This window comes from Acyrthosiphon pisum, chromosome A1 (assembly GCF_005508785.2).
Source record: "Acyrthosiphon pisum isolate AL4f chromosome A1, pea_aphid_22Mar2018_4r6ur, whole genome shotgun sequence".
Classification (NCBI taxonomy): Eukaryota; Metazoa; Arthropoda; class Insecta; order Hemiptera; family Aphididae; genus Acyrthosiphon; species Acyrthosiphon pisum.
In genome coordinates this window covers 115,042,323-115,067,913 of record NC_042494.1, presented here as the reverse complement: position 1 = coordinate 115,067,913, position 25,591 = coordinate 115,042,323, and the positions used below count along the sequence as shown (strand labels likewise).

The following is a 25,591-nucleotide window of genomic DNA, read 5'->3' as shown; positions in this document are numbered from 1 at the left end:
GCACTGTTATTTTAATGCACAGCAGAGTTGTGCGGTGGACAAAGTATAATAATATATAGTATATTATGTACTCACAAACGTGGAACCCCTGAATATTGTAAAAACTTAATTAAACCACGCTCATAACACACTTTTTGTTTATCACATTTTAATAAATCATTATTAATGATACATTAACAATTAATTACTACTTCATTTTAAATATATAGAAAATAATAAATTATGTTTTATTACGTGATGAGAATGCTACTTATTTTATTGTTTGAATTTTTTATAACAGTTATAACCAAGCATCAATTAATTGTTCACATATTTTTCTTTGGAATCTCAATGGGTTCACAAATATAGAATGGCCTTAAAATATAATTTTTAGAACTCTTTAGAAGTACAAAATTTCATATAAGTGGGTAACTCCCATGGCCTCTGCCTAAGGCCAGCTCTGATGACACGACACAGAATGTTGTGTATATAAACAAAATATATCATTGATAAATGGATTTTTATTTTTTGAAAAATTAAATTAAATTTTGCATGTGTTAAAAATTTGTAAAAATTTTTTATTATTAAAACAACTACTAAAGTCGTTATTAAAGTCTTATGATTTAAATAGTTAAATAGGTTTAAGCTCCAACAAAATCTAAGTATTGTTACTTATAAATACATTTTTCAGTTGTCCCATCGGTTTTTTTTGGCTTTTCTTTCTTTTAATGGACCAGTGTGTACTTTAACTGATGAATTTGATCCGACCGTTTGTTCCCAAGTGTGATCTTCACTGGCTTTAAACTGTAACCATTATAATAAAAGTTAATACATGAACATTAATAATTTTAGTAGATTATAAACCATAAAGCAGTAAAAATATTTTAATACTTGGTTTTGGTATTGCATTTTAAATGCTTCTTTTAGTGCCGACAGTCTTCCTGCTCCAGGACCACCTTTTGATGCTGGGACTACTGCAGCTGCAGGTTTTGGACACTGATACGAACTCGATGCCTACAATATAAAATTCATCATGTCACATAATATTATTGGCTTCAAACTCATTGAAATAGAACACTACCAACCGAAAAGTTATTGGAACCTGACGGATCTCGATATCCCAGTCCAGCGCCCCCAGCAGTTACTGATTTACCCTTTCCGCCTTTGAAACGACTTTTTCTGAACCAAGAGCTCTAGAATAATATATGGTTAAATGATAGTTTCAATTAAGTTCAATGATGATACTTTACCTGCATGGCAAGATCTATAAGTGGTTTGGGAACTTCCTGCCCTACACCTTCAAGACTTCGTACCAAATGACCAGCAAATTCATGGTCTTTTGGTGTGACAAGAGTAAATGCTGTACCTTTTTCTCCCGCTCGACCTGAAAATAAAATTTGATATCAAAAAATAAATCTGTTAAACAGACAAATAATAAATATTTTACCAGTTCTTCCAATACGATGTGTATGTGTGTCAATATCTCTAGCTATGTCATAATTCACAACTGTTCTGATATGAGCTATATCTAGACCTCTAGCTACATAAATTAAGAAAAACATACAAATATTAATTATAACTTATAAGGGACATTATTGTCTGAAAAACCCAACTTGTCTAAAAAAAATAGAATCATGTTTCATTGCAGTTTTGGATTCTTAATATTTTGTATATCAACAAATTTCAAGAGAATTTTGACTTTTCCTCCATAAAATATAGTTTTTGCAGTGCAAATTGAAGGAATCAAGAGCAACTCTATTAATCTAAGACATGTTCTGTAATCTTTCTGAAATGTTGAGTTTTGTGACAAATCTGGTTTCTCAAACGTCTGATTAATTTTATAATATATTATATTCATTTTCATTTTAAATGTATTATTTCAGATGATTATTATGAAAAAATATGATCTTACCAGCAACATCTGTGGCCACCATAATGTTGACTTCTTGTTTTTTGAATTTTGTTATTACTTTGTTCCTTTCGGCTTGGTCCATGTCACCGTGTAACAGCAACACTTCATACTCCTTTAGACTCAACGTACTGGCTAGTTGTTCTGCATCCAACTATAAAATGTTTAAATATATTTTTTTTTTTCATTTATTTATTTCATGTCTAAATAGAACTGACTTTTTTAGTAACGAATACGAGAATAGATCCAGTTGATGTAAATTGAACTAAATTATCCAACAGCCATTGGCACTTGTCACTCTGTGGCATCACCAACATAATTTGCGCTACATCAGTGTTTGCTTCACCAACATCCCCTTGAACAATTCTTATAGGATCAGTAAGAATGTCACGTGCCAACTTTTCAATTTTTTTTTTAAATGTGGCAGAAAACAACAATGTTTGGCGATCTGGTCTCACGTGGTCACAAATGGAACGCACTTGAGGTTCTAAACATTAAAAAATATGATTGTAAAAAATTGGTCACATTAATACTTGATAAAAATCCTATTAATACTTACCAAAACCCATATTGAACATTCTATCAGCTTCATCAAGTACAAGGAATGTTACTCTAGTTAAGTTGGTTGCAGACATTTTTACTAGATCGATTACTCTGCCAGGAGTACCTACTATGATTTCGGCACCTCCTTCAAGTGCCTTTGATTGTTCCCACTTTGAACCTCCACCATAACAACACACTACTCTCAGATTATAGATTTTTCCAAATTTTTTTGCTTCTACATAGATCTGAACAACATAACACATTTAGAAATAATTTTTAACAATCTATTTTTGATTATTAATTTATACTTGTTGAGACAATTCTCTGGTAGGTGCCAATATCAAACCAACTGGACCATCACCTTCTTTCAGTTCTGGTTGATCCATTATGTGTACCAACATTGGCCATATGAACGCTAACGTTTTACCACTACCAGTTTTGGCAATACCTATGGATTATTATAATAAGTAAAAAATATTAATATAAAAAAAATTTTATTTAAATATCTTAAGTTTACCAATTATATCACGCCCTGCAAGCGCAGCAGGAACTGCTTGACTTTGAATCGGTGTGGGTTGTACATAGTCGGACTTGCGAATAATTTTCATCAAGGCGTCATCAAAATTAAAATGAGCAAATGATGTGACTGGATAAGGTAAATCGGCTCCATTTACTCGGAGACCAAGAGTCTTACGTAATTGAATAACTTTATCCACAGTTAAAGATGATATTTCATTGTGTGGAGTGTAAAAGTTTTTTTCAAAGCTTTTGTATTTGATTAAAGAATGATCAATGGGAGGTAATGGGTCTATTTCCTTTGGGGGAGAAAAAATAGAAGAATATTAGAATATATTAAAATAGATATCAAATACATAATAAAATGTTTAAATAGTCTTAAAATTAGTAAATAGATTTTGCTATAAATCGAAATTACCATACGCATTTATTTCATAAAGTTAGAAATCAAAGTTGAGCAAAAATCATTAGTTTTTAAGTTATTTACAATTTATATATATATTATTTAATGAGGATGTGAAAACTGAGTAAGATAAAAACGGTTTTCACTTTAAATACACAAGTTAAAATTGAATAAATTAGATATTTAAAAAAATTGAGCTATGATATACAACAATGTAAGCTTAGCAGCAGTAAGTTAAATTCACTTGAATAATTAATGCATTTTATTACAATAAATGCTTGATTCCTATTATTAGTAGAATCTAAAAATGAAAAGCTTTAACTAATATCTGATTATACTAAAAATATATACTTTATATTATTTATTACTATAAAAACCGTTATTTTCAGGGGCGGATCTAGGGGGGGGGGGGTGTTCAGGAGGTCAACTGACAGTTAATATTTGCTCATCAAATTTTTCAGATCTTGGGTAGTTGGACACTTGGACCCTCAAATAAACAGACATACAGTATAAATTAATTTTGTTTGTTTTATATCCCTAGTACACAAGTATAGATTTCTAATCTGGTTTTAATAAGTGGCTCATAAAATGTCCTGACCCACAATTTCCTAACTCTGGATCCTGGTTTGTTTATTTGCTACTAATTATTTGTTTTAAAGCCTAGTAGAGTGTACAACTCAAAAACTAACGATTGAAATATTGCCTTTGATGTATTGACAATTTAAACATAAATATATATATTTATATATCAAGTAAAAGGGTGTTTGGTAAAGTAGATTTGTTTTTAATTATAATCATCTTGGAAATTGATTTATTATTTAGTACCAACTTTTTTCTTTGGCGGTGCTATGGGATTACCATCTTCATCATAATCAATTTCTATGTCTGAAGTTTCATCAACGAGACCCGCGGTTGGATTTTCTTCCATATACCTATCGGTGTTTGAAAATAAATTACCAATGATGTCTATATTCTGGCAACGCTAGATATTACAGTCAAATTTAAGGTATTTTACACACCTGTAGTATGATTCTTCTATGTCCTCTTCTTCAATATCTTGTCTAATACCTTTTTCATCTTCCTTTTTTTCTTTTTTTCCAGAGGTTTTTGCTTTTTTTACCTAAGATAATGAATTTTTTTTTTATTCTGAACAGGGAATTAGACTTGGATTACCTACAAATTTTTATCTATATACTCAATTGCAAAAAAAATCCATAACATACTTCTTTTTCTAATCCTTCCATGAAAGCATCTAATGGGTCCTCAGATGAATCAGAATCGCAGTCAGATTTTTTATTAGATGGACTATCGGGTGCAGGAATGTACTCGAGTTGAGGCTGTTGCTGTTCATCTTCGTCTTCGAAATACCTTAAACACCATCAAAGTTCAGTCAAGAAAAATGGTATCAAAACTATCAGTATGAGAGGGTGGGTGCACACCACTTACTCTTCTTCGGTTTTTGCTCGTTTCTTCGGCACACCCCATGTGTTTGAGATTGCCGAATGGTTTATGGCGTTCAAAGTGGAGTAGCCCTGCTTACTGAGCCCACTGTTTGCTGGTGGAGGTATGGCTACTGACCGGGACGACGAAGACCGTCCACCGGAGTTGAACGAAAACGATATTTTATCATTCATCTTGTTGTTGTGCATGGTGTTGTCCAGTGGATTCACAAGATAACCATAACGGGCTGAACGAGATTCGGTAACAAATATTAATAATTATTGCAATTATGCTGATTTATTAAATTATTTACTGAGCAGTGTGAATACTATCTATAACTAAATATATAAACAGTCTTAACAGTTAACAGTTTACGCGTACCACCGGGACGAATCGTGCTATAGCGGGCCTGCTGTGGTACTGTTTGATAATTGTTATCACGAAAAATAAACGAGCTTATCGTCCGTTATCATCATAATGATTGATAGCTTGGCAGTGTTGGGAACAAGGTGGATTTATTAAATATTTATTTATTAAATCCACCTTGGTTGGGAAGTTGGAATCACAGATATAGAAGAAATTGAAGTGGATCGATTCTATAGAGTAATATTACTCTATGATCGATTCTTATCGGGTCAATTTTGAACCGTATCGGACTTGGATACGAGTTTGTACGTAACGTCTATTCCCTGTCGATACGTATCGAATTGTTAGACCACGATGTATGAATATTTATCTTGAAAGATTAATTCCTCTTATATATGATTAGGTTTTATAAATAAAGCGATTTCTTATTTATTTTATTATGTAAATTATATTACCATCTTCTTCCCCAAGTTCTATACCAAATTTCATCGCAACCGGATGTTTAGGAATGCATTAAGGACATATTATGTAGGTACAAACATTTTTTATATCTTAGATATATAGATAAAATGTCAATAATATTTAACTCAATAAATTACTTTATTTCTATCAAATTAATACATTTGAAAGGATTTGATAATTTGATCATAATGCTGAAATTATGAACTCAAAACTAATTAGACTAATTTATATTTTTTTCTTTGTTTCAACCATCTGACCCATTGCAGCAAGTAGGCCCCGATAACAACAACAATCGTAATAAGTACCTCAAAACAAAATAGAACAAAAATTTACTCGTATCTAAATTTAAGCATTAATGTAATTAAATAATTTACCGGAAGCCCGAAAGGACTTCCAACTAGTCCACGCGTCCAAAAACTGCTGCAGGAAGTTGCGATGTGACGGGCGCTCCAAAAAACACCTGTTACTGAAATTGAAATAAAATGTTTGGAAAAACTATAAAACATAAGTTTAATGTGTAACATATAGTCATTCGCAAATTTCATACAGGAAGTAATTCGGGCTTCCGTTTTCCACACATCAAACGATATATATAGGTACGCATGTCGCATACTGAACATGTGACTGGACTAAGTGCATAATTAGTGCAGAGGAAGGCAGCGAACCACTATCAACGTAATCGTATCCTGCTAAAAACTATACAGGACCTCCAGTAAAAAGTAAACATCATCCAAATATTAGAAATTTAAAACTTTAAGTCATGCTGTGCTTTAATTATCACATATTATATCTGTTCGACTTGTATAACATTTTACCATGTCTTTATTGGGTGACCTGTACAAATTATAATATATATAGTATATATGTATTTATGTATATACACAAATATATATAGTATATATGTATTTATGTATATACACAAAAGTGAAAGTTTTAATAGGTACTAAAAAAAAACTATACGACTTTACAAATATTGCTTTTTGCTTATAAGTATAATGCAGTGACATGAAGACCTGCTTGCACTGTTTAACCTGTAAACATAATTAGCCATTAGGTATGTGAAAGGCTTCCACACCAATAATCAATATCAAATTTTTGAAATTGAAAACTTTAAGTCACGTTATTCTTATCCACATTATATTTGTATAACGTTGGACGTTTTGTCATGTCTTTATTTGTCATCTAGTACATAGTATATCACATACACAAAAGTGAAAATTCTTGCCAAACTTCGTATAGTTTAATAGTCTATATGACTATATATAACTATACGACCTGACGTCCTGACTCTTGACAAAATATAGTGCGTACGTTTTGTACGTTGATATAAAAACCTCCGTCAGACAGTTGAACTACAAAAATATGTGCTGGACGTCTAGTAGGTAATAAGCAAACATTAACCAAATATTAGAAATTTAAAACTTTAGGTCATTAAGTCGCGGTGTTTTTTAAATATCATATATATATATAGTTATTACTTTAATCAGTTTGTATAACATTTGTACATATTTTAATATATATATATATATATATAAGTGCGAGTTAACTGGACCAGGGACTGAATGAACTATACAACCTGACACACAGTGCATAAGTATGATGCATTGACATGAGACCCACTTGCAATGTTGAAACTATAAAAAGTATGTGCAAAGCATCCAATAAAGAGCAAATATACTGATCTAATATTTAAAATTTAAATCTTGTAGTTTATTTCTTGTAGTTTAGTTATTCAAGTCTTGTTATTCGTAAATTATCATTAAGTATCTTTATTCTATTTGTATAACGTTTGGCCATGTCTCTATTGGGCTTCCTGTACATAATATTATAATAATATAATATGTTTAGATAAAAGTGAAGTACTCGCATAACAAAACTTAACGCATAACAGCGTTCAGAAGGTACTAAACAAGCTATATACGACCTAACAAATATAGTGCATAAGTGTGGTGCGTTAACACAAAGACCCCCTTCGCTGTTCATCATCAACTAAATATTTGAAATTTAAATCTTCAAGTCGCGTTGTTCTTAAATTATCATAATATATATAAATATATTCATGACTTCATTCTAATAGTAGGTACCTATATCGTTTGACCATGTCTTGGGCGTCCTGTAAATATTATAATATATGTATTATAGGTATGTATATACAAAAGTGGAAGTACCGGCAAAACGTCACACTCAGGTGGCACTAATTAATAAACTATACGACCTGACGTCCTCACAAATAGTGTATAAGTATGGTGCGTTGACATGAAGATCCGCGTACATAGTTTAACCTAGAAAAAATGTGCATAGCATCCTGTAAAGAGCAAACATCAACCAAATATTTGAAATTGAAAACTTTAAGTCGCTATTATTAAATGATGGTTGTATTATTTGTTTAATATTTAGTCATCTCTTTTTTGAGCGTCCTGTAAATATTGTGTAAAAAAGTGAGAATCCTGACTAAATTACGAGCAGACACAATATATTATGTAGATGTGATATGCGTATTGTCTCGCCCCAGTTTTCACTTTTCACTGTCTTCTACAATCGATTTTGAAAATGTTGCATTTGACCATCCGCAAAATACTAATCGAAATTATATTGATATAATGGTTTTAATTATATTCTATACCTACTATGTAGTTACTATTTTACTAGTATTTATCGTTTCATTGCTACGCGATCCCTGATGTTGTGACCAGAATCGAAAAGAATAATATACTTATATATTAGTATAAGTAATTAAGTGAATGTACATTTGTGAATGTGACTAATTTATTTTACAATGTCATCTGTTACTTTGTAATGTAATTTTATGTTTTAGGACTTACCTCCGTATATACATATAGGTAATAGGTTATATTAAATAAATAAATAAATAATTTATTTATTATAAACAACGTTATTCGTTAGTCAATCATGGCAGCATGATGCATAATTCATAATATATGAAATCTATAGATATATAGGTATACTTGAACAAAACATTTATTATTCACAGGAGTTTCATATAGATCCCTTCTACCCCAGGGTCGTACAAATCTGTTTGAATAGTTATCAAAAAGTTAGTACTATAGTATTTGAAAACCACATAAAAAAATAATTAAACCATAACGAGTACAGGCATCACCAGTGTCAACAATTATATGTATATGCTCACCCCTTTAACGAAATATTGTTAACTTTTTTAAACCTCAAATAATTAGAATAACAAAACGAATGATGTTAAATCTTCGCTAAATTGTTAAATTACTTAATGGAACAATGTTGTAACTTATAAGTAAATTTTAAGTGTACGAACATTGAAATTTATCAAGACATTGATTACAAAATTTTATAACTTATAAGCTATAGTATTATTTTATTAATAAAAGAAGTTTAAAACAAATATTTTTATTTGTATACAATGTGTATCCCGGTTTGTCATCGTTGTCAAAATGTTTATAACATTTATAGAAGGTGTCAGGTGATAAAGGTGTATTTCTTGGCTATATAGGTACCTATTATTATATAATATTATGTACCTAAGTTACATTAGTTACAAGAACAATATCTCCTAGGCTAGAATCTTACTACATCTACATCTATACATGAATAAATAATAATTAACGCAGTTATAACTTATAATTATTAGGTATTTAATATTAATCTATTTTGAATCATGAATCCATAAATTATATTATCTGAAAATATATTTTTTTTATTAGAATAGACCCCCTAATTAGAAATACAAGGGTACCAAATATGTAGGCAAAAAAAAAACAATAAGATAGTTATTATGATTGAATATAATTCAAATATAATTTATTGTTTTCATGTGGAATATTACAAAGAACTTGTGTGGTACACGGGCTTAAGAGAGATATAATAATATTTCAACTAACACTTATAACAATTAGATCTATTGTTTGAACGTGCTCCCCTGATCATGCCTCCACCGTCGAAGATAAACAACGGACCCATTCAATTATTTTGTCACGTTTTTAACGTATTATTATAATAGTTCGGCTATGTTCATCGGGAAACCGGCGATGGAGAAGTTCAGGAATTCGTTCAAGCTCCGGTGTTTCGGAAATCAGTCGGTAGATGGCGTTCGCGAGAATAATCGTTAGCTAACGCGGTTACGACGCGGGTAGACCAGCACTTCGGGCGCGCTGTGACGGTGACCAAAAGTTTTTGCGGTCGATCGTTGCAACGACGTCAAAAGTTCACACTGGACGGGCACGGATACCTCCATGACTTGCTAACCGGGATAATGGTGTTGTGGGAACATCAATCAACTGCACGGCGTCGTGACCATGGAGATTGTATATAGGGAACCGAACACACTCTCACAGATAACTCCGGTTCCCTTTCAAATCGAAAAAATCTTTCGCCTTTTACTAAAGATTTCCGTGGAGGGGAGCACTCAAAGGAGTCTAGAAATCTAATTTTTTCAATTGCCTGACCGTCTGGTCGGGCTTCTAATACCACATTACCACATAGAAAATATACTTGAAAATATTATAAAACAGCTTCATGACCGACTGATTATCAGCGGTACCGTATCCGGCTGGCTGTCGCTGACAATTAATGTATTGGAAAAACAGGATGATACGCACTCTGGTGGTTAAAGTTATAACTATCCGGAGTAGTAAAAATATTATAGTTTATTATAATATTAGTTTCATTATTACACATTACTATACATTAGTACATTAATAAACTTGATTAATTTTTTTTCTTAATAATATATTATATTCTTAATATTAATCATATAGTAGAATATATTATATTTTATTTATATTTTTTATATCTTTATTCTACTATAATGTCTGACAAAAATAAAAAAAGCCATGTGAATTGTTCCGTTTATGGTTGTAATTCTTTATATTCCACATCATCAAATATTAGCTTTCATCATTTCCCTAAAGAAAATGAACGTTAAGTTTTATGGACAAATAAATTTGGTAATAATGATCTAGTTGATAGAAAACAGATGTGGGCTATTAAATTACGAATGGGAAAAGAAACTTTGAAAAAAAAGAACCTCAGAGTCTGCTCAAAGCACTTCACCGAAAATGATTTTTTCTGTCAAAGTGCTTATTCTACTATTCTAATTTTTTTTTTAATAAATACTCTAAATATTTTTGAAGGTGCAATGAATAAAAAAGTTTATAAATTAGTTTAACCTAGGTAGGGATTTTGTTAGCTAACTATTAATTTAACTTACAATTATTATGAATTAGTTTTTTATAAAATATAATTTACTTTTAAACTCAACTGTTGTCTATATCTATTTATCTATTGTACTAATATATTAAATATTGTTATTTACTATTGTTATATGTTTATACAACATGTCATAATAAATCAAAACCAGTTTTATAATGTAAATAATTTGAGGAAATAATATTAAAAACATAAAAACTTGGTGAACCATATAAAACAAATTTATCGTACAATACTATATCCATGTTACAAATTTCATGTATTAACTTTTCAAAATAAATAATTTTTAATGTGCATAACATTTCCTTACAATACTCATATTCAATATCTGTCTTCAGAATAATATACTTATGTTCTAAGGCTTAGAATCTAAGCTATTATATATTACAAAATCACAAGTTTCAAGATTTAACATGACAAGTCCCAATTGAACTTGTGCATAATATGCATACCTTTTATTTAAATAAAATTACATATTTCAAATCATTTATTAACTCAGGTACACTTTTGCTACTTCCTAAGTATGGGCATTTAATTTCTAATAATTTTATTGGAACATTTGAGCCATTCAAAACTAATACCTATACCATCTGGTGAATATCCAAGCCAAGGAGTTTGGTAGTGTACAATGAAACCAGATTGAATTACTTTTTGTTTAGTTGTTTCAGCATACAATACTCTAGCAACTTGTTCATACTTTATTCCATGCTTAACAAATTTATTTGAAAATGATTTAGGCCAAAAATAACAGCTTGCTTTTTTAGACCATTTTTCGTCAGATTTATTAGAAGACATATAATAGGTATAAAGGGAATGACAACGACTACCTGTTATTTTAAATTGGCGAATTTGGTACCAAAAAGAATTGTCATTTAAAGATAAATTTCTAATTTTTGTAGGAGTCATTGTTAGTGCCACTTTACAATCATACACTTTTTGACAACAATCACCCAAGTTTAAAACTGAATATTCAGATATCAAATCAAGAAGTTGATTGCTTATAATTTGAAAAGGTTCATCATGAATTTCAGCTGAGGAAACATCACTACTTAATTAGAATGATTTTCTTCCTTTTGAATGCAGTGCTATGGCAGAATAAGGTGCAGCTGAAATAAGTGCTGATCTAAAATAAAACAAAATACAGCATCAAATAGATTACTTAAGTACTCTAGTAAGATAAAAATATATTTTAACTAGGTATATCAAAATTATACAATTAGATATATTATTTCATTGAGTCATTGAATACATAGGTACACAAAAATTAAATCAATTATTATAGAATCAATGGAATGTAGTATGTACAAGTACCTACCTAACAATGAAATGGTAATATTGTTTATAATAACAAAAAAAAAAAAAAGTACCTTATAGATGTTTTAGATTGCGATAATGTACAATCAATACTATTTCCAACACAACAAAATTTGGAAATGGGAACTGGTTTAAATTTTTCCAGTGATGGTTCTCTTAATTTTGTCCATTGGCATCTAATATCAGTAGAAGAAAGTGTGTCTATTTCATCCAAAGAATTTCTTGAAAAATTACATAACCAAATAATTACAACATGGTAACATGTAAAAATGGTAAAATAATGACTATTATACAACTTAAAAGTGAATAAGTATTAAATACAGAATTGTATATATTATATTGATTCTTATTAAAGCATATAAGTGTATACATCCTAAAAATAATTAAGGAAGTAAGCAGCGGTAGGTAAACAACAAATAAAATAAAATTTTACCTATTTAAAAGCAAAAGAATAGCAGCAATATGTTTACAAAATTCTGAAAGTCCAGCGGCACATGTACAAGCAAATATTACAATTTTAAGCAAAGGCACTGTAGATATGTTGCCTGTTATTTCATGCGGCATTTCTCTTATATGAGAACTTTGTATGACTAATGCTTTAATTTGTATTTCATTTTCCTAATTAAAAGCAAACTGTTTTATAAACTTTATAAATTTGAAAGTTAAATGCATATAAGATATTGTTTATTAATTAATGATTTATTGTTTACAAGTATTACATACTATGATTCAGGCGCGTACTGGCCCACCGGGATACCGGGAAAATCCCGGTAGGCCCTCTTAAAAATTATAAGACCTGGGCCCCCTACCAAATAGGTACCTGTAGATTCAGTGAAATTAAAATTACATAAAGGACAAATAAGAATTTAGTTTTAGTTACTGGTAATGAAAATGTTGGTGTAACTGTGTAAGTACTTCTGTACCTACTAGGTTTGATCATATTATACAATTTGTACATGGGACCCATTGCTATTAGTAAGTATAGTAAGTGGGCCCTAATTATACTCAGTTTCCCGGTAGGGAAAATGGACCCAGTACGCGCCTGCTATGATTTGTTTAAATATAATAATATATAAGTAATATACCTTAACAATTTTTCCACACAATATTATTTGTTTACTTTTTAAAACTTGCTCTCCTTCTACAACATTTTGTGAGTTAATAGAACAATTGGCAAACGTAAATATTTCTCCAATAGTAAACGCCATTTTAATTAAAAACTTGGAAACTATTTATGACACCAAATACTAAAACGCAAGAGCCAAAAAGTGAACAGACACAAATAATAGTAGAATAAATTATTCACATTTTATAATAGAACTATAAAAGAAAATAATAGAATTATAATAGAATGAACAATGTTTATCCTACTCCGGCCTGGTGGGGTAACCCATGACAACAGTAAGAGCTCCTCGTGTTAATTTGTTTTCCTAATAGGCGTCCCCTGAGAAAGGATTTTTGGAAATTCAACCCCTCGATACTATTCAATTTTTACTCTTGACTCGTCTAAAGTCTAAGATACTAACTGTACCTATAGATTTACTTTTGTAACAGAAAAGATGCTGACATTGAAAATCGAAGCATTTTTTCTACTATAAAACAGAAAAAAAAACACATTGTAAAATAAATACCAAAATTCATTATTCACTCAGAATTTAAAATATATACAACATTAGTACTATTAATACTTATCAATACTATTTATAATCAATGCTAAAACTGATGTATACAGTAAAATCACAGAATATATTAAATATTCATATATTCTGTGGTAAAATACCATTGAGTAAATAATATAAAAAAATACACAGACATATAATACTTATATATTTGTTTATATACGTCTATGGTAAAATATTATCAACCAATCTCTTATCAGTGGTATAAAAGCTAACTATTCTGGAGCTATGTTCACAAAATAATCAGTTTATCAGTAATCACTAATCACAGACATGACTCGCTGACCACAGTCTATAATATGAGTTATGACAAAGCGTAAATTATATTATTTAAGCGTAAATTATATTTTAGCGTAAATTATACCTATTACCACAGATATATCTGTGTCTACTACCTACTTTATACTTTTTGTTAAACATAGTATAGTTAAGCCTGTGATCCTAATAATAAATGGCGGCAGAGGTGGCGTACTGGCGTGGCTGAATCTATGGAAATGTAATTTTCATTCTTACGACTCATGAACATTTTATAGTTAACACTTAACAGTTCATTATTCATTCTACATTCTTTAATTTTTCAGTCATCCAAGGTAATTTAATTTTATAATGTAATAATTACCTTGCAGTCTCACTCTTTCACAGATATAATAAAATGTCCTACAATTGTGCTCAATACTTAAAAAGTTAAAACTGTTTAATGGTTTAGTTTTCTTTAGGCACTTAATTAAGTATTACACAAGTAGCTTTGGATTGAGTTTGGCACATTGGGCATCCGATTTCTGAATACTGTGTAGGTAATTATTGTGTACAATGGTATATCTGAAAAAAAATGACATGTATAAAATGTAATTTCCGTGTAAAATTTTTAATTCCTCTAAATATACCCTTATTACATTTTTTGCTTATTCTTGTCAATCCATTCTTTTGAATTTGTTCTAGTAAATTTTTTTAATTTTCTCGTTTAATAAAAACACTGCATAAAATTTAAACAATACTTACTATTAACAATTATATTATTTAAACAATAAGTTATAGTAAGATAGCACAATTAAAATCTAACCAAAATAATCTAACTAAATTTGATAAAATCTTATTGTAACATTTACTCTCTAACTGGTATCATTGCCCAAGCCCATAATACAAAAATGTTATTTGAAATTCTTTCAACACCCATCCCCCTTCTGGTTTGAAGTTTCTGGTAATAACCATAATATTTAGGTGCTTGTTGGTGCATTACTTGTCATATTGAAGATATTGAATCATTATTATTCTTGAGTAAAACATTAACATTTTAATAATTATTATTACAAGTTTCATTATTTCATTGGTGTTAAATTAAATGTTAAAAGTATTTATTTTAAATTCATTATAGTATAAACAATTATTGAAATATATTTAAAAATTATATATTTAATTGTATAAAATAAATTATGAAAAACAAATTATTATACCATTATTTGATAATATTGTCGAATAATTTATTAATATGTACGATAAGTCTCGTTAAATAAATTATTGTGATCATGCATTTAAAATTTTCAATCAGTAGCTTCTAAGATTTAAAGTGAAGTATAGTAAATAAGTAAATATTCGGTAGTATTTATAGAAATTTTTATCACAATAATGTGTTGATAGTATTTACTTTTGTAATATTATCAGGAATGTAATAAAATTTAATTTTAAATACTATATAGTATAAATGTAAATAGTAAAATATGTTAATGTTTGTGTATTTTATTTTTCAGAAAAAAAATATTTGTGAATACTGAATATGTAACATTTGCATCAATCAAATTACAAAATGGCTAGTTCAACAGGTATATTATATATTTTATTATTTTACTATTAATTGTTATGATAGTTAAATAAATATATTTATAAATAAATTACTCCATTAAACATTTTTAGAAACAGCAATTACTACTAATAACGAGGACTATTCAAAAACCTCAATAAAAGATGAAACATTATTGCGATTTGAACCATTATCATCTTGTCTTGATCCTAATTTTTGGTTTAAAGTTTGTCAATTAAAATTAGAAGTTGATAAACTAGATGAAGTCCATAGACCGTTGATTGGATATTATACTTCAAACAATAATCCATATATGTCATTCGATTGTTCATCCTTTAATCAGTATGTAATTTAATTTTTTTATTTTATAACATATTTTTAGAATTATTAATTTGTATTTATCTAAAATGTATGTTATAGAGAAGTTAATGATGAAACAGCTTTTAAATATATTGCCCGTGGCTACTGTTTAAATAAAAATACAATAGACTCATTTAAAATATGTGATAAAAATGAGTTATTAAAAGAATTTGGTGAACGGTTATTAGACAATTTCCATTCTGGTAAAGCTATTGAAGATCCATCTATAATTCCAGCTTTTGATGTATTAATGTACACAGTGAGTTGTTTTGTTATTATTTTTGATAATTATGTCACCCATTTTAATATGTTATTAAATATTTACTATGTATTTTAGGATTTGAAACGATATATTTTTTACTATTGGTTTGCTTTCCCATCATTTTCCGGGCCAAAATATTGTCTAAATGATGTACCTACTCTTCTTCAAAATACATTTTCTCCTACACAGGTAAACATTATAATAGAGTTTTATTCCATTGTTATATTATATTATATTATATTAATATTAATATTGTTATATTTTAGTTTGATTTATTGGTTTATGGATTTAAAAATCTAAAAATTAATCAAAGGGGATTTTTTGGAGTTGTATCCACAAAAGAAGGAAACCTTACAGTTATGACTCTAAAAGAGTACATTGATTTACTTAAAAAAGATACAGAAAGTGATTCAGATGGTTATTTAGTGTTTGCTGATCCATCAGATTTATTGAATAATCCTGGATGGCCATTACGAAATCTTTTGTATTTAATTTTATTTCACTGGTAATATATACAAATTAAAATATATAAATATTATTTTAAGAGTATAAACTATTATTCAACATAAGAAATGACCTGGGCTGCCAACTATTGCACATGGTTTTACTACACACAAGCATGCAGATAATAGACTCGGTGGGCCAGTAGGGGGTGACAAATAGCTTGTCCATGGCAACTTGGTGTATTGCATGATAGTAGTACTAACTAAAAATGCAGTACTATACTAAGTTACTATAGTAAAACTATATTCAACTATTCATTACTCATTACTCATTTTGTGCTATATTTTGATTGATGACATTTGTGGGACAATTGTATTAACAGTAAATTTTACTTTTAGTCCCTCTATGAGAACTTCATCGTTGAGAGTAATAGCATTACGAGGTTCACCTACTACTAAATTTTCAGCAAGCATGTTGTTTAATATAAAAGTATCTTGTAAGTTTTAGTAATATTATTATGAGATAAAAAATAATTACTCAACATGTTTGTATTTGTTTTATATTTAGCTGAAAATGCTTTTAGACAAGATGCTATCAAATTCGTGGGCTGGGAAAAAAATTCTAAAGGAATATTCTGTCCAAAATATGTAGACCTCAGTAAAACCATGGATTCTACAAAGTTAGTTTATTTAAAAACATGATTAAGATTTTATTGGAGTTGTGTTAATTATGAATATTATTTTTAGACAAGCAAAGGAATCTGTAGATCTAAATCTTAAGTTAATGAAATGGCGCATTGCTCCTGATTTAAACTTAGATATTGTTGCTCAATCAAAATGTCTAATTATTGGGGCTGGCACACTTGGTTGTTGTGTGGCTAGAAATTTAATGGTTTGTATATTATTCTATTATTTAATAATTTGATTAAATACCTATTATGATTCAATTGGACATTCATTTTATATTGGTCAAAATTTTGCTTAAACGCATATTTTTTAACTCAATTATTTAAAAAGTTCATGAAATCTATTGATAAACAAATATTATATACTATATAGTAAACAGAGAACACTGTAAATAATTTCTATTTATATATTTTTCTATATCTGTGTAAAATAAAACAAAGTATTAGTATTTAATAATTTACCTTTCTCAGGGCGATCCAACCTTTATTAGTTGGAGCGCCAATTTACATTTTTTTAAACACTAAAAGGGGGCTGCAGCCAAAAAAAAAATATTTTTATTTGTATATTATTTGATAACAAACATTGAAACATATTGTAATATAGTACACAAGTTATCACATTATAGAATACACAGAGATTAGTACTGCCACTGCGCCATCTCCCACCAACTTATTATTTTTTTTTTAATTCATATATATTATAAACACTAAAATTACTTAATATATGTACTACATATATCTTCTAAGGAGGCCTAAAAAATTCTTTAAATATTTGAGATGGGCCACGGGTTGGACCACCCTGATCTATTTTATAAGAATAAAATATATTACTTTTTGTGGTCCTTGAAAAATGTATAAACATTGTTGGCCTATGTTATAAAAAATGTTTCTGATTTAAATACTTTAAATATGTGTTGGATATTTTGACTACCACTTTAAATCATATTATGTTTAGCCTCTTAAATTCAATGATCACCGTCTCAAACGAGTTATGATTGATAATGGTTAATCATCTACATTGACAGTAACATATGTTTTTTTCCAATACAAAAATAAAATAATGAATAACGAACATATTTTATCTTTAAAAACTGTTTAAATTAAGCAAATAGATAGTGGAATTTGATTGGTTTTTGGATTGAAAATGACAACTAGCACATCTTTAAACATTTAATCAAATTATTTGTATGATTTAATATGTATAATATGATTTCTATTTTTTTAGGCATGGGGTGTTCGGAATATAACATTTATTGATAATGGAAAAGTATCATATTCAAATCCAGTAAGGCAGTCATTATACAGGCACTCTCATTGCATCAATTCAAATACTTACAAAGCAATAGCTGCTGCTGATGTATTACGTGAAATACATCCAGAAATTGTATGTATTAGTAAATAATTTAATATTGATATATTAATTATTGTTGTTTAACCATTATTCATTAGTAATATACTAATATAATATTGAAATTTGAAACCATTAAATACAATTAACATATGGACATTGTATTTTTAGAATAGTACTGGTGTGGTTATGAGTATTCCAATGCCTGGTCATGCGGCAAACATTGATGATCATAAAAATGTAGATTTATTATCAAAATTAATAGAAGATAATGATATTATATTTTTGTTAACGGATTCTCGAGAAAGTCGTTGGTTGCCTACTATGTTATCTACATTACACAATAAGGTAATTATTAATTTTCGATCAACAGTTTATTTTATGTATAAATATTACAGTTAGTTAATTTGTTATTTGTGTTGTAGCTTGCCATAACTGCGGCCTTAGGATTTGAATCGTATTTAGTAATCAGACATGGAGTTAAAATACCAGATGTTTCTACTGGTGAACAAAAATTAGGCTGTTATTTTTGTAATGATGTCACAGCACCGGGAAATGTAAAATTTATTCATTATTTTTATAGAAATCGTTATATTTTTTTGTATTTCATTATTTTTATAATAAAAATTATGTAAATTAAGTCACTCGTAGATAAGACACTTGATCAGCAATGCACAGTTACCAGACCTGGTGTTTCCAACATAGCAGGAGCTTTGGCTGTCGAGTTATTTGTCTCATACATTCAATTGAAGTATGTCTATAAAAACAATAATAGTTCAACAGTTGCTCAAGTGAGATTTGTTTGTTTAGGTACAATGTGTTGGCAAATGCTAAATGTTGTTTAGGGATTGTACCTCATTCCATTAGAGGATTTATATCTGATTTTCAGCAGATAATACCATTTACTTCAAGTTTTTTTCAGTGTATTGCATGTTCAACAATAGTAAGTTTTAACAGTTTTTATTATTATTGTTATTATTATAAATTTATCCCTAAAAAAAAAAGTATATTGGGCCTCACTGAGTGTAACTATGTAACTATCATGCATTTACTTTTATTATTTTTTGCAGGTCATTAATGACTTTTTGAATAAAAAAGAAGAATTTTTAAACAACGTATTTACAAATCCTAATTATTTAGAAGATTTAACTGGATTAACAAGACTTAAGAATGAATTTGAAAACATCGAAGTAAGTACATTTTGAAAACCATCCAATAAATATTTCTTGTTAATATTAAATTTATAGATTTTTGAAATTAATGATTCGGATGTTGAAGATTCTGGAACTTACAGCGAACGTGTGTGATATATTTCATAGATTTTAAGCTCATTTTGTTATATTGTTTTTGTTATTGTGATTATTTATTTAAACATTCTTTTTGTCACTTAAGAATGTAAAATGTCAATTATTTTAATTTTTCAAAATTGTATTAACATTTATATGCAGAATAGTATGTAAGTTTATAATTATTTCAAATATGATTAAGATTTGGATTGTTTTGAATTTCAGTATAATAGTACATTAGTACGTCCTACGTCCTACTTCTACATCATACAATATAAAAAAACATAATGGAACATAAAACTCGTATTATTTATTTTTATATAGTTACAAATTAAGATTAATATCTACTAATTAATAAACTTGAACAATTGTATACATGTTAGATATTTTAACAAGTTTGTAATTTTATATAAGGTACAGTAGAACCTCGATTAACCGTCAGTCTCGGGACCTGAGCTTTGACGGATAATCGAAAAGACGGTTAAGCGAGCAACAAAAATTTAAACGTACATACATATTATTTATTATTTTTTTTTAGTAATTATGACATACATATTGATATAATTAGGTACTATTACATATTGGTAAATATTATTATTATTATTTTTTAATTTATTAAAAATTTTTATTATTTACAATTACAAGCATTGACTGTTTTTATCTCACCCATAAAATATATATTATATACATATGTCGCTTATCTAGTAGATATTTCCGGAATGTTTCGGATTATATTATATATTATTATTTATAACCTAATCATACACAAGGTGATAAGATTTTACTGCAACATGTAAGCATGTAGTCCGTGCAACTGTACAAGTATGGTCTGATGGTTAATCGGGGGACGGATAATGGAGGTTCTACTGTACCTTCAACCTAGGTTTTTGTAACTTGAAAACATAAACTTATTAGTCCTTAAATAGGGTGAATTTTACTATAAGGAAATTAGTTACAATAGCACTTCCAATGTATTCATTTAGTATGTGATCTACGGGACCAATAATTAATTTAAAAACTGTCAAATTAAAATTCATAAAATTATGTTAATAATTATTTAATTAATACATTAGTAATACAAAATATCAGTTTAAAAAAAATTATGAATACATATAAGTACCTATAACTGTAATTTGTCAAAACTATTCAAAAAATGTCATAAAATTGTGTTACTTATTAGTTATTATAAAAAAAATTTATTTTGTTTTTAAAATATTTTTAGCAATACACTTTTTGTATATTACTTAAATTTGAAAAATGTAGCTTACCTGTTAATAGATCGGTACCATAGGCGCAAATTGAGGACTTTAGAGGGAGGGTTAACCCCCCCCTCCCAAAAAAAAAAAAAATTAAGGACATACAATTTTAAGATGCTATATTGCAATGGTCTGCTTGCCTTAAATATATTAAGCCCCTCCAAGTCAAAAGTTAAAATGTGCCTATGATCGGTACCCGTACGTTGCACGTACATAATCCTCTTGGTAGGTTACATACTAAACTCAATTTTCACTCGGTTGGTCAGTGGTCTCATACTAAACGAATATCGAATTTTTTTTTGTAAATGGTTGCTATTGGTTATAGGAGAAATAATTAGTATAGAAACTAGTATTTATTTATTATTGGTTTCCATTGGTTATTCGGCCGATCAGGTACAAGCATGCATCAAATCGAATTTTCGCACATTGCTTACCAAGGTGGATGAGTTGCATTTACTATAACTCAAAAAGAGTTAATCAATCTCAATTTTTTGAAGGGTTGTAATTTTTTTACGGGCAACGGTGTGCTAGTATTATGATAATAATACATTATTTATACAGCCTGCCGGACCACTGAAAAACGGTGCGTAGTATCATTGGTTATAAATCTATGTATATAAAAATTAATGTATGTGTGTGTCCATATTACCATGGCAACCATTTATATATTATTTTGAGATTTCCGTCCGTGTGTGTCTCCATATTACCATGGCAACCAATTATATATTATTTTGAAATTTCCGATGGAATGTATAAATGGTTGCCATGGTGATATGTAAAACATATTATTCATGTAGAGTTGGCAATTTTAATGGGTAACGAAGTGAACGGGATCAGATATTTTTACATACATAGATAGATTATACCTCTGAGCAGAAGATAGGCTAATTTAAAAAGGGAGAGGATCAACCCCGGGAGGTGCTCAAACAGGGATTTTGATATTTTATATGGACATTTTTGTTTATAAATGGTTGCCAAGGGTTTTGAAGCTATTATAATAATAATTATTGGTTGCCGGGAAACGAAGTGCACGGGATCAGCTAGTACTTTTATAAATATTTATAATCTATGGTAGTATATGATTATTGTTGCATGTATATATTCTTACTTTAATAAATAATATTAAACATTATATTAAGCAGATGTCAGCTGAGCACTGTCGTCTGTTTGTTTCTTTATCTGACCCGCGTGCAACATTGACGTCATAGGCGATGCGCAAAATCATTTTTTTTAAGTATTTTTAATCTCGGCGAGTAAGATCATTTATTACAAAAATACTATAGAGAATAATGTTTTTGAGGGTATATGATATCGATGTATTATTGTCTCAAAACAATTTAATATCTATTTAAGTATACGACATTTTTGTTTTGCCTGGTAACACTAGAAGAAAAAATGCTCTGATCATTAATTTCGATGGAGGTTTCTGGTAGCAAATTGGATCTAGCTGGTACTTTTGGGAGATAACATTTTCAGTAGTACTTTTTAAAATAATCGGTAGATAAAAGACGATAGAAATTTGTTAAAATTGGAATATTATTATTAAAATAATTGCTTGGATTAACTTGGTCCCCAAAAAGTTACATCATTATCGTTTAGAACGTGTTTGTTTGATTTTAGTCTTTTTGTCTATATATTTCGATAAAAAATTGTTCGTTCGATACTTCGGTCCAAAAGTTTAATAAATATAATACGAGGTGTCAATAGGTTGCTTACAAGTTGTATGATAACAAAATGATAACATTTAAAAATATATACACACAATTTTTTTACAAGCATTTTATGTTCAAATTTTAATGAAAATTTGTCAAAATCAAGAAAATATGCAAATTATTTGTAGTTGAACATTTGGAAAATGTAAAATTTTTTATAGCTGAAGCTTGACAATTTGATAAAAGGTTCATCATATAGCTAGGTAGTTCGTAAACTGCAGCAGTAACCTACAAATGATCGGCACTTTTATGCCGGGGCCATACACCGGCGCATTCCCCAGCGTTTTCCATCGGATAAAAAATGCATTGGTTTATATCGACGGATGTCATACGCCGTGGAAGAAAACGGAATACTCAGCGTGAAACCTTTGGCCTAAATCGTAGCTATGGATCATTGCCAGACTAATATCAGTATTAATATTATATAGGTGATATATAATATACAGTATTAATAAACAGTTTCTGCTCGGAATCGTTTTTCGTGTACAACAATATATCATTGAATTAAAATTTAATTATTATACAGATCCATTTGACAGTTTGACACCTAGGTAACTGTGGGTAGCAGTACCCACTTGCTTACCTATTTTTTTTTAAATTAAAACGATAGGTTATAAAATATAAAACCGATATTATGTCGAACCCCGAAAAATATTATTCTCTAAAGTTTTTGTAATAGGTGATTTTAATCTTGGATTATTAAAAATCATAAAAAAAAAACGATTTTACCAACATGCGTGTTATCTGTGTTGCGCCTTGACCTGAGAGAGAAAACAAATATTGCGCTGACATCCTCTTAAGTGTGTCGTTTATGTTGAGTTAGTGCAAAATATTTTATTGCTTTACGATTGCCATTCGTAATTGTACCAGTAGATTACTTATATGTATTTATTTATTTTTTCAGAGATAATCTTCGAGTTTTCTTATCTCCGAACGATGATAACCTAACCAGTATACCCGTTTTAAAACATCGAACTGTACCTATTAGTTGTGACAACCTTTACGTTAAATGCTCAGTGGCGGATCCAGTGCTTAATTTTGGGAGAAGCATAAGAGGGGGGGGGGGGCAAAAGTACAAAAACTTCTAAAATTGGCTAGGTACAAAAATCGGCTAAACATAGTGCAAAACAAAGGAAAACTACGATGATTGGATACGGCCCCACCTAGATCCACCGTTGTAAATGCTTTAATGTTTATAACACTATAGGGCCCGTTTTACAATCATAGTTTAAACCTCCGTTACGCTTATAACGTATATAAGTCAATTGTACCACGTAGGTATATAATATTATGTGTGATTCAGTCAATGATGACAATTCAGGTAGGTATATAATATGATGCAATTGCTAAATTTCCGTTTCTAGCATATCTCGCGTATATTTATGGGCATTGAAGTTGCAGTATACAAGAAAACAAATACATTGACCGCGTAGGTTTTAGGTATTTTAAGCAATGATAGTATTAAATAAATAATAAGAATGTAATTATAATATTATTATTATAAAAACAATGTGGTTATATCATATAAATTATAATATTCTTCATTACTTATATTATTTAATACCTACGTAACGTTAGTTTGATAATGTTGTGGCATCCCGCACAGCGACATAATATTTATGAGATCATATGACATAGGTAATTCACAGTATAAAATAATTATTGTATTATTTCAAGTAATACGAGATAAAATAATTAAAACTAAATTAGAAAAAATCTTTTAAGTCAAGAGGAATTAGATAGGTACCATTTACAATTGGGTTAAGTTATATGAAGTCGGAGGTAGACAAATAATTGTCTTAAGATACGCTCGTAAATTCTATGTTTAAGTGTTGATAGTAATACTTCCTGAATCCTATAAAGGTTTAGTCATTAATAGCAATGTCAACACCGTCTTAACAATCTTAATAATTAACAAATATTTTTAACTCTATATCTGCTTTGGTAAAGTATTTAAATATTGTAAATAATAATTAATAACTAGTCAATTAAGGGGGCTGTGTAGTCGATGAAAAAAGTGTCTTTTAGACCAATAAGCCAGACAAAACCGAAAGAATTTGGTTTGATGGATTTTAATTTTGAAAACGGATTATGATTGATCTTGAGGAAATATTGACCGAAAATGATGACAAATTAGACTATTAGAGTCACACACATTTATTTGCGTTTACTTTGAACGCTTGTGTTACTTTACATGTCACTTTTTTAATGTCATCATGTTAAATTGCCTATATTAATTTCCTTAAGACACGACTGACTGTAGCCGCCTTAAGCAATTTAAAATCATGTTTGGACTAGATTAGACATATCGGTATAATTTTGAGGTCACCAACTGGAGAATATTTTGGTAGTCTACACTACAGCATGGTTACCAAACTTTTTTTAAAGCGGCGAACCGAATCTGCAGAGATACGTATCGTCGGCCAGTTGTTTGGGAGAAGATAAGAAACTAAGAAATGTAATAAGATTGAAAGAAGAAAAGAATTATTTTATTATTTTATCCCTACCTACATGACTTTGCAAAGGAAAAATATATATTTTCTGATTTCCTCACAATAATTCATATTCGGATATACGATATATACCTACTATCTACATATTATATAACTAGGAGATCTTGGAGGTCAAAA

At 29.1% G+C, this 25,591-nt stretch overlaps 3 protein-coding genes and 1 non-coding gene across 6 annotated transcripts; 2 read left to right on the top strand and 2 right to left on the bottom strand.

Annotated features, from left to right (window-relative positions):
* Nucleotides 1-233: 233 nt before the first annotated feature.
* Nucleotides 234-5,133, bottom strand: LOC100163407 (ATP-dependent RNA helicase DDX42). Its single transcript, XM_001943761.5, has 14 exons — nt 4,797-5,133; nt 4,574-4,718; nt 4,370-4,470; nt 4,180-4,282; nt 2,949-3,246; nt 2,740-2,879; nt 2,448-2,676; nt 2,107-2,375; nt 1,892-2,042; nt 1,427-1,519; nt 1,230-1,363; nt 1,065-1,172; nt 871-993; nt 234-783 (listed from the first exon to the last, which is right to left on the bottom strand). Exons 1-14 carry the CDS (start codon nt 4,997-4,999, stop codon nt 667-669), a joined length of 2,214 nt encoding a protein of 737 aa, XP_001943796.1. The 5' UTR covers nt 5,000-5,133; the 3' UTR covers nt 234-666.
* A 4,814-nt stretch (nt 5,134-9,947) lies between these two features.
* LOC115033990 lies at nt 9,948-10,071 on the top strand. The gene has a single exon (XR_003839332.1). It is a non-coding gene; the product is annotated as a U5 spliceosomal RNA (small nuclear RNA).
* Nucleotides 10,072-11,811: 1,740 nt separating this feature from the next.
* Nucleotides 11,812-13,871, bottom strand: LOC100568648. The gene is made up of 3 exons (XM_029488093.1): nt 12,568-13,871; nt 12,188-12,355; nt 11,812-11,943 (listed from the first exon to the last, which is right to left on the bottom strand). Exons 1-3 carry the CDS (start codon nt 12,696-12,698, stop codon nt 11,874-11,876), a joined length of 369 nt encoding a protein of 122 aa, XP_029343953.1. The 5' UTR covers nt 12,699-13,871; the 3' UTR covers nt 11,812-11,873.
* A 202-nt stretch (nt 13,872-14,073) lies between these two features.
* On the top strand, nt 14,074-20,293 carry LOC100168214 (ubiquitin-like modifier-activating enzyme ATG7). Of its 3 annotated transcripts, none has more exons than XM_008189159.3 (16): nt 14,074-14,309; nt 15,559-15,630; nt 15,722-15,950; nt 16,029-16,227; nt 16,306-16,419; nt 16,497-16,735; nt 17,073-17,170; nt 17,242-17,353; nt 17,421-17,565; nt 18,585-18,743; nt 18,879-19,055; nt 19,133-19,264; nt 19,349-19,458; nt 19,518-19,650; nt 19,778-19,897; nt 19,955-20,293. In XM_008189159.3, the coding sequence occupies exons 2-16, from the start codon at nt 15,615-15,617 to the stop codon at nt 20,012-20,014; spliced, it is 2,043 nt and encodes a 680-aa protein (XP_008187381.1). In that variant the 5' UTR covers nt 14,074-14,309; nt 15,559-15,614; the 3' UTR covers nt 20,015-20,293. The 3 variants fall into 3 exon arrangements, with proteins under 3 accessions (XP_008187381.1, XP_001943319.2, XP_016663414.1); XM_001943284.5 differs by having other exon boundaries at nt 14,074-14,403; XM_016807925.2 differs by lacking the exon at nt 14,074-14,309 and adding an exon at nt 14,462-14,603.
* Nucleotides 20,294-25,591: the final 5,298 nt, after the last annotated feature.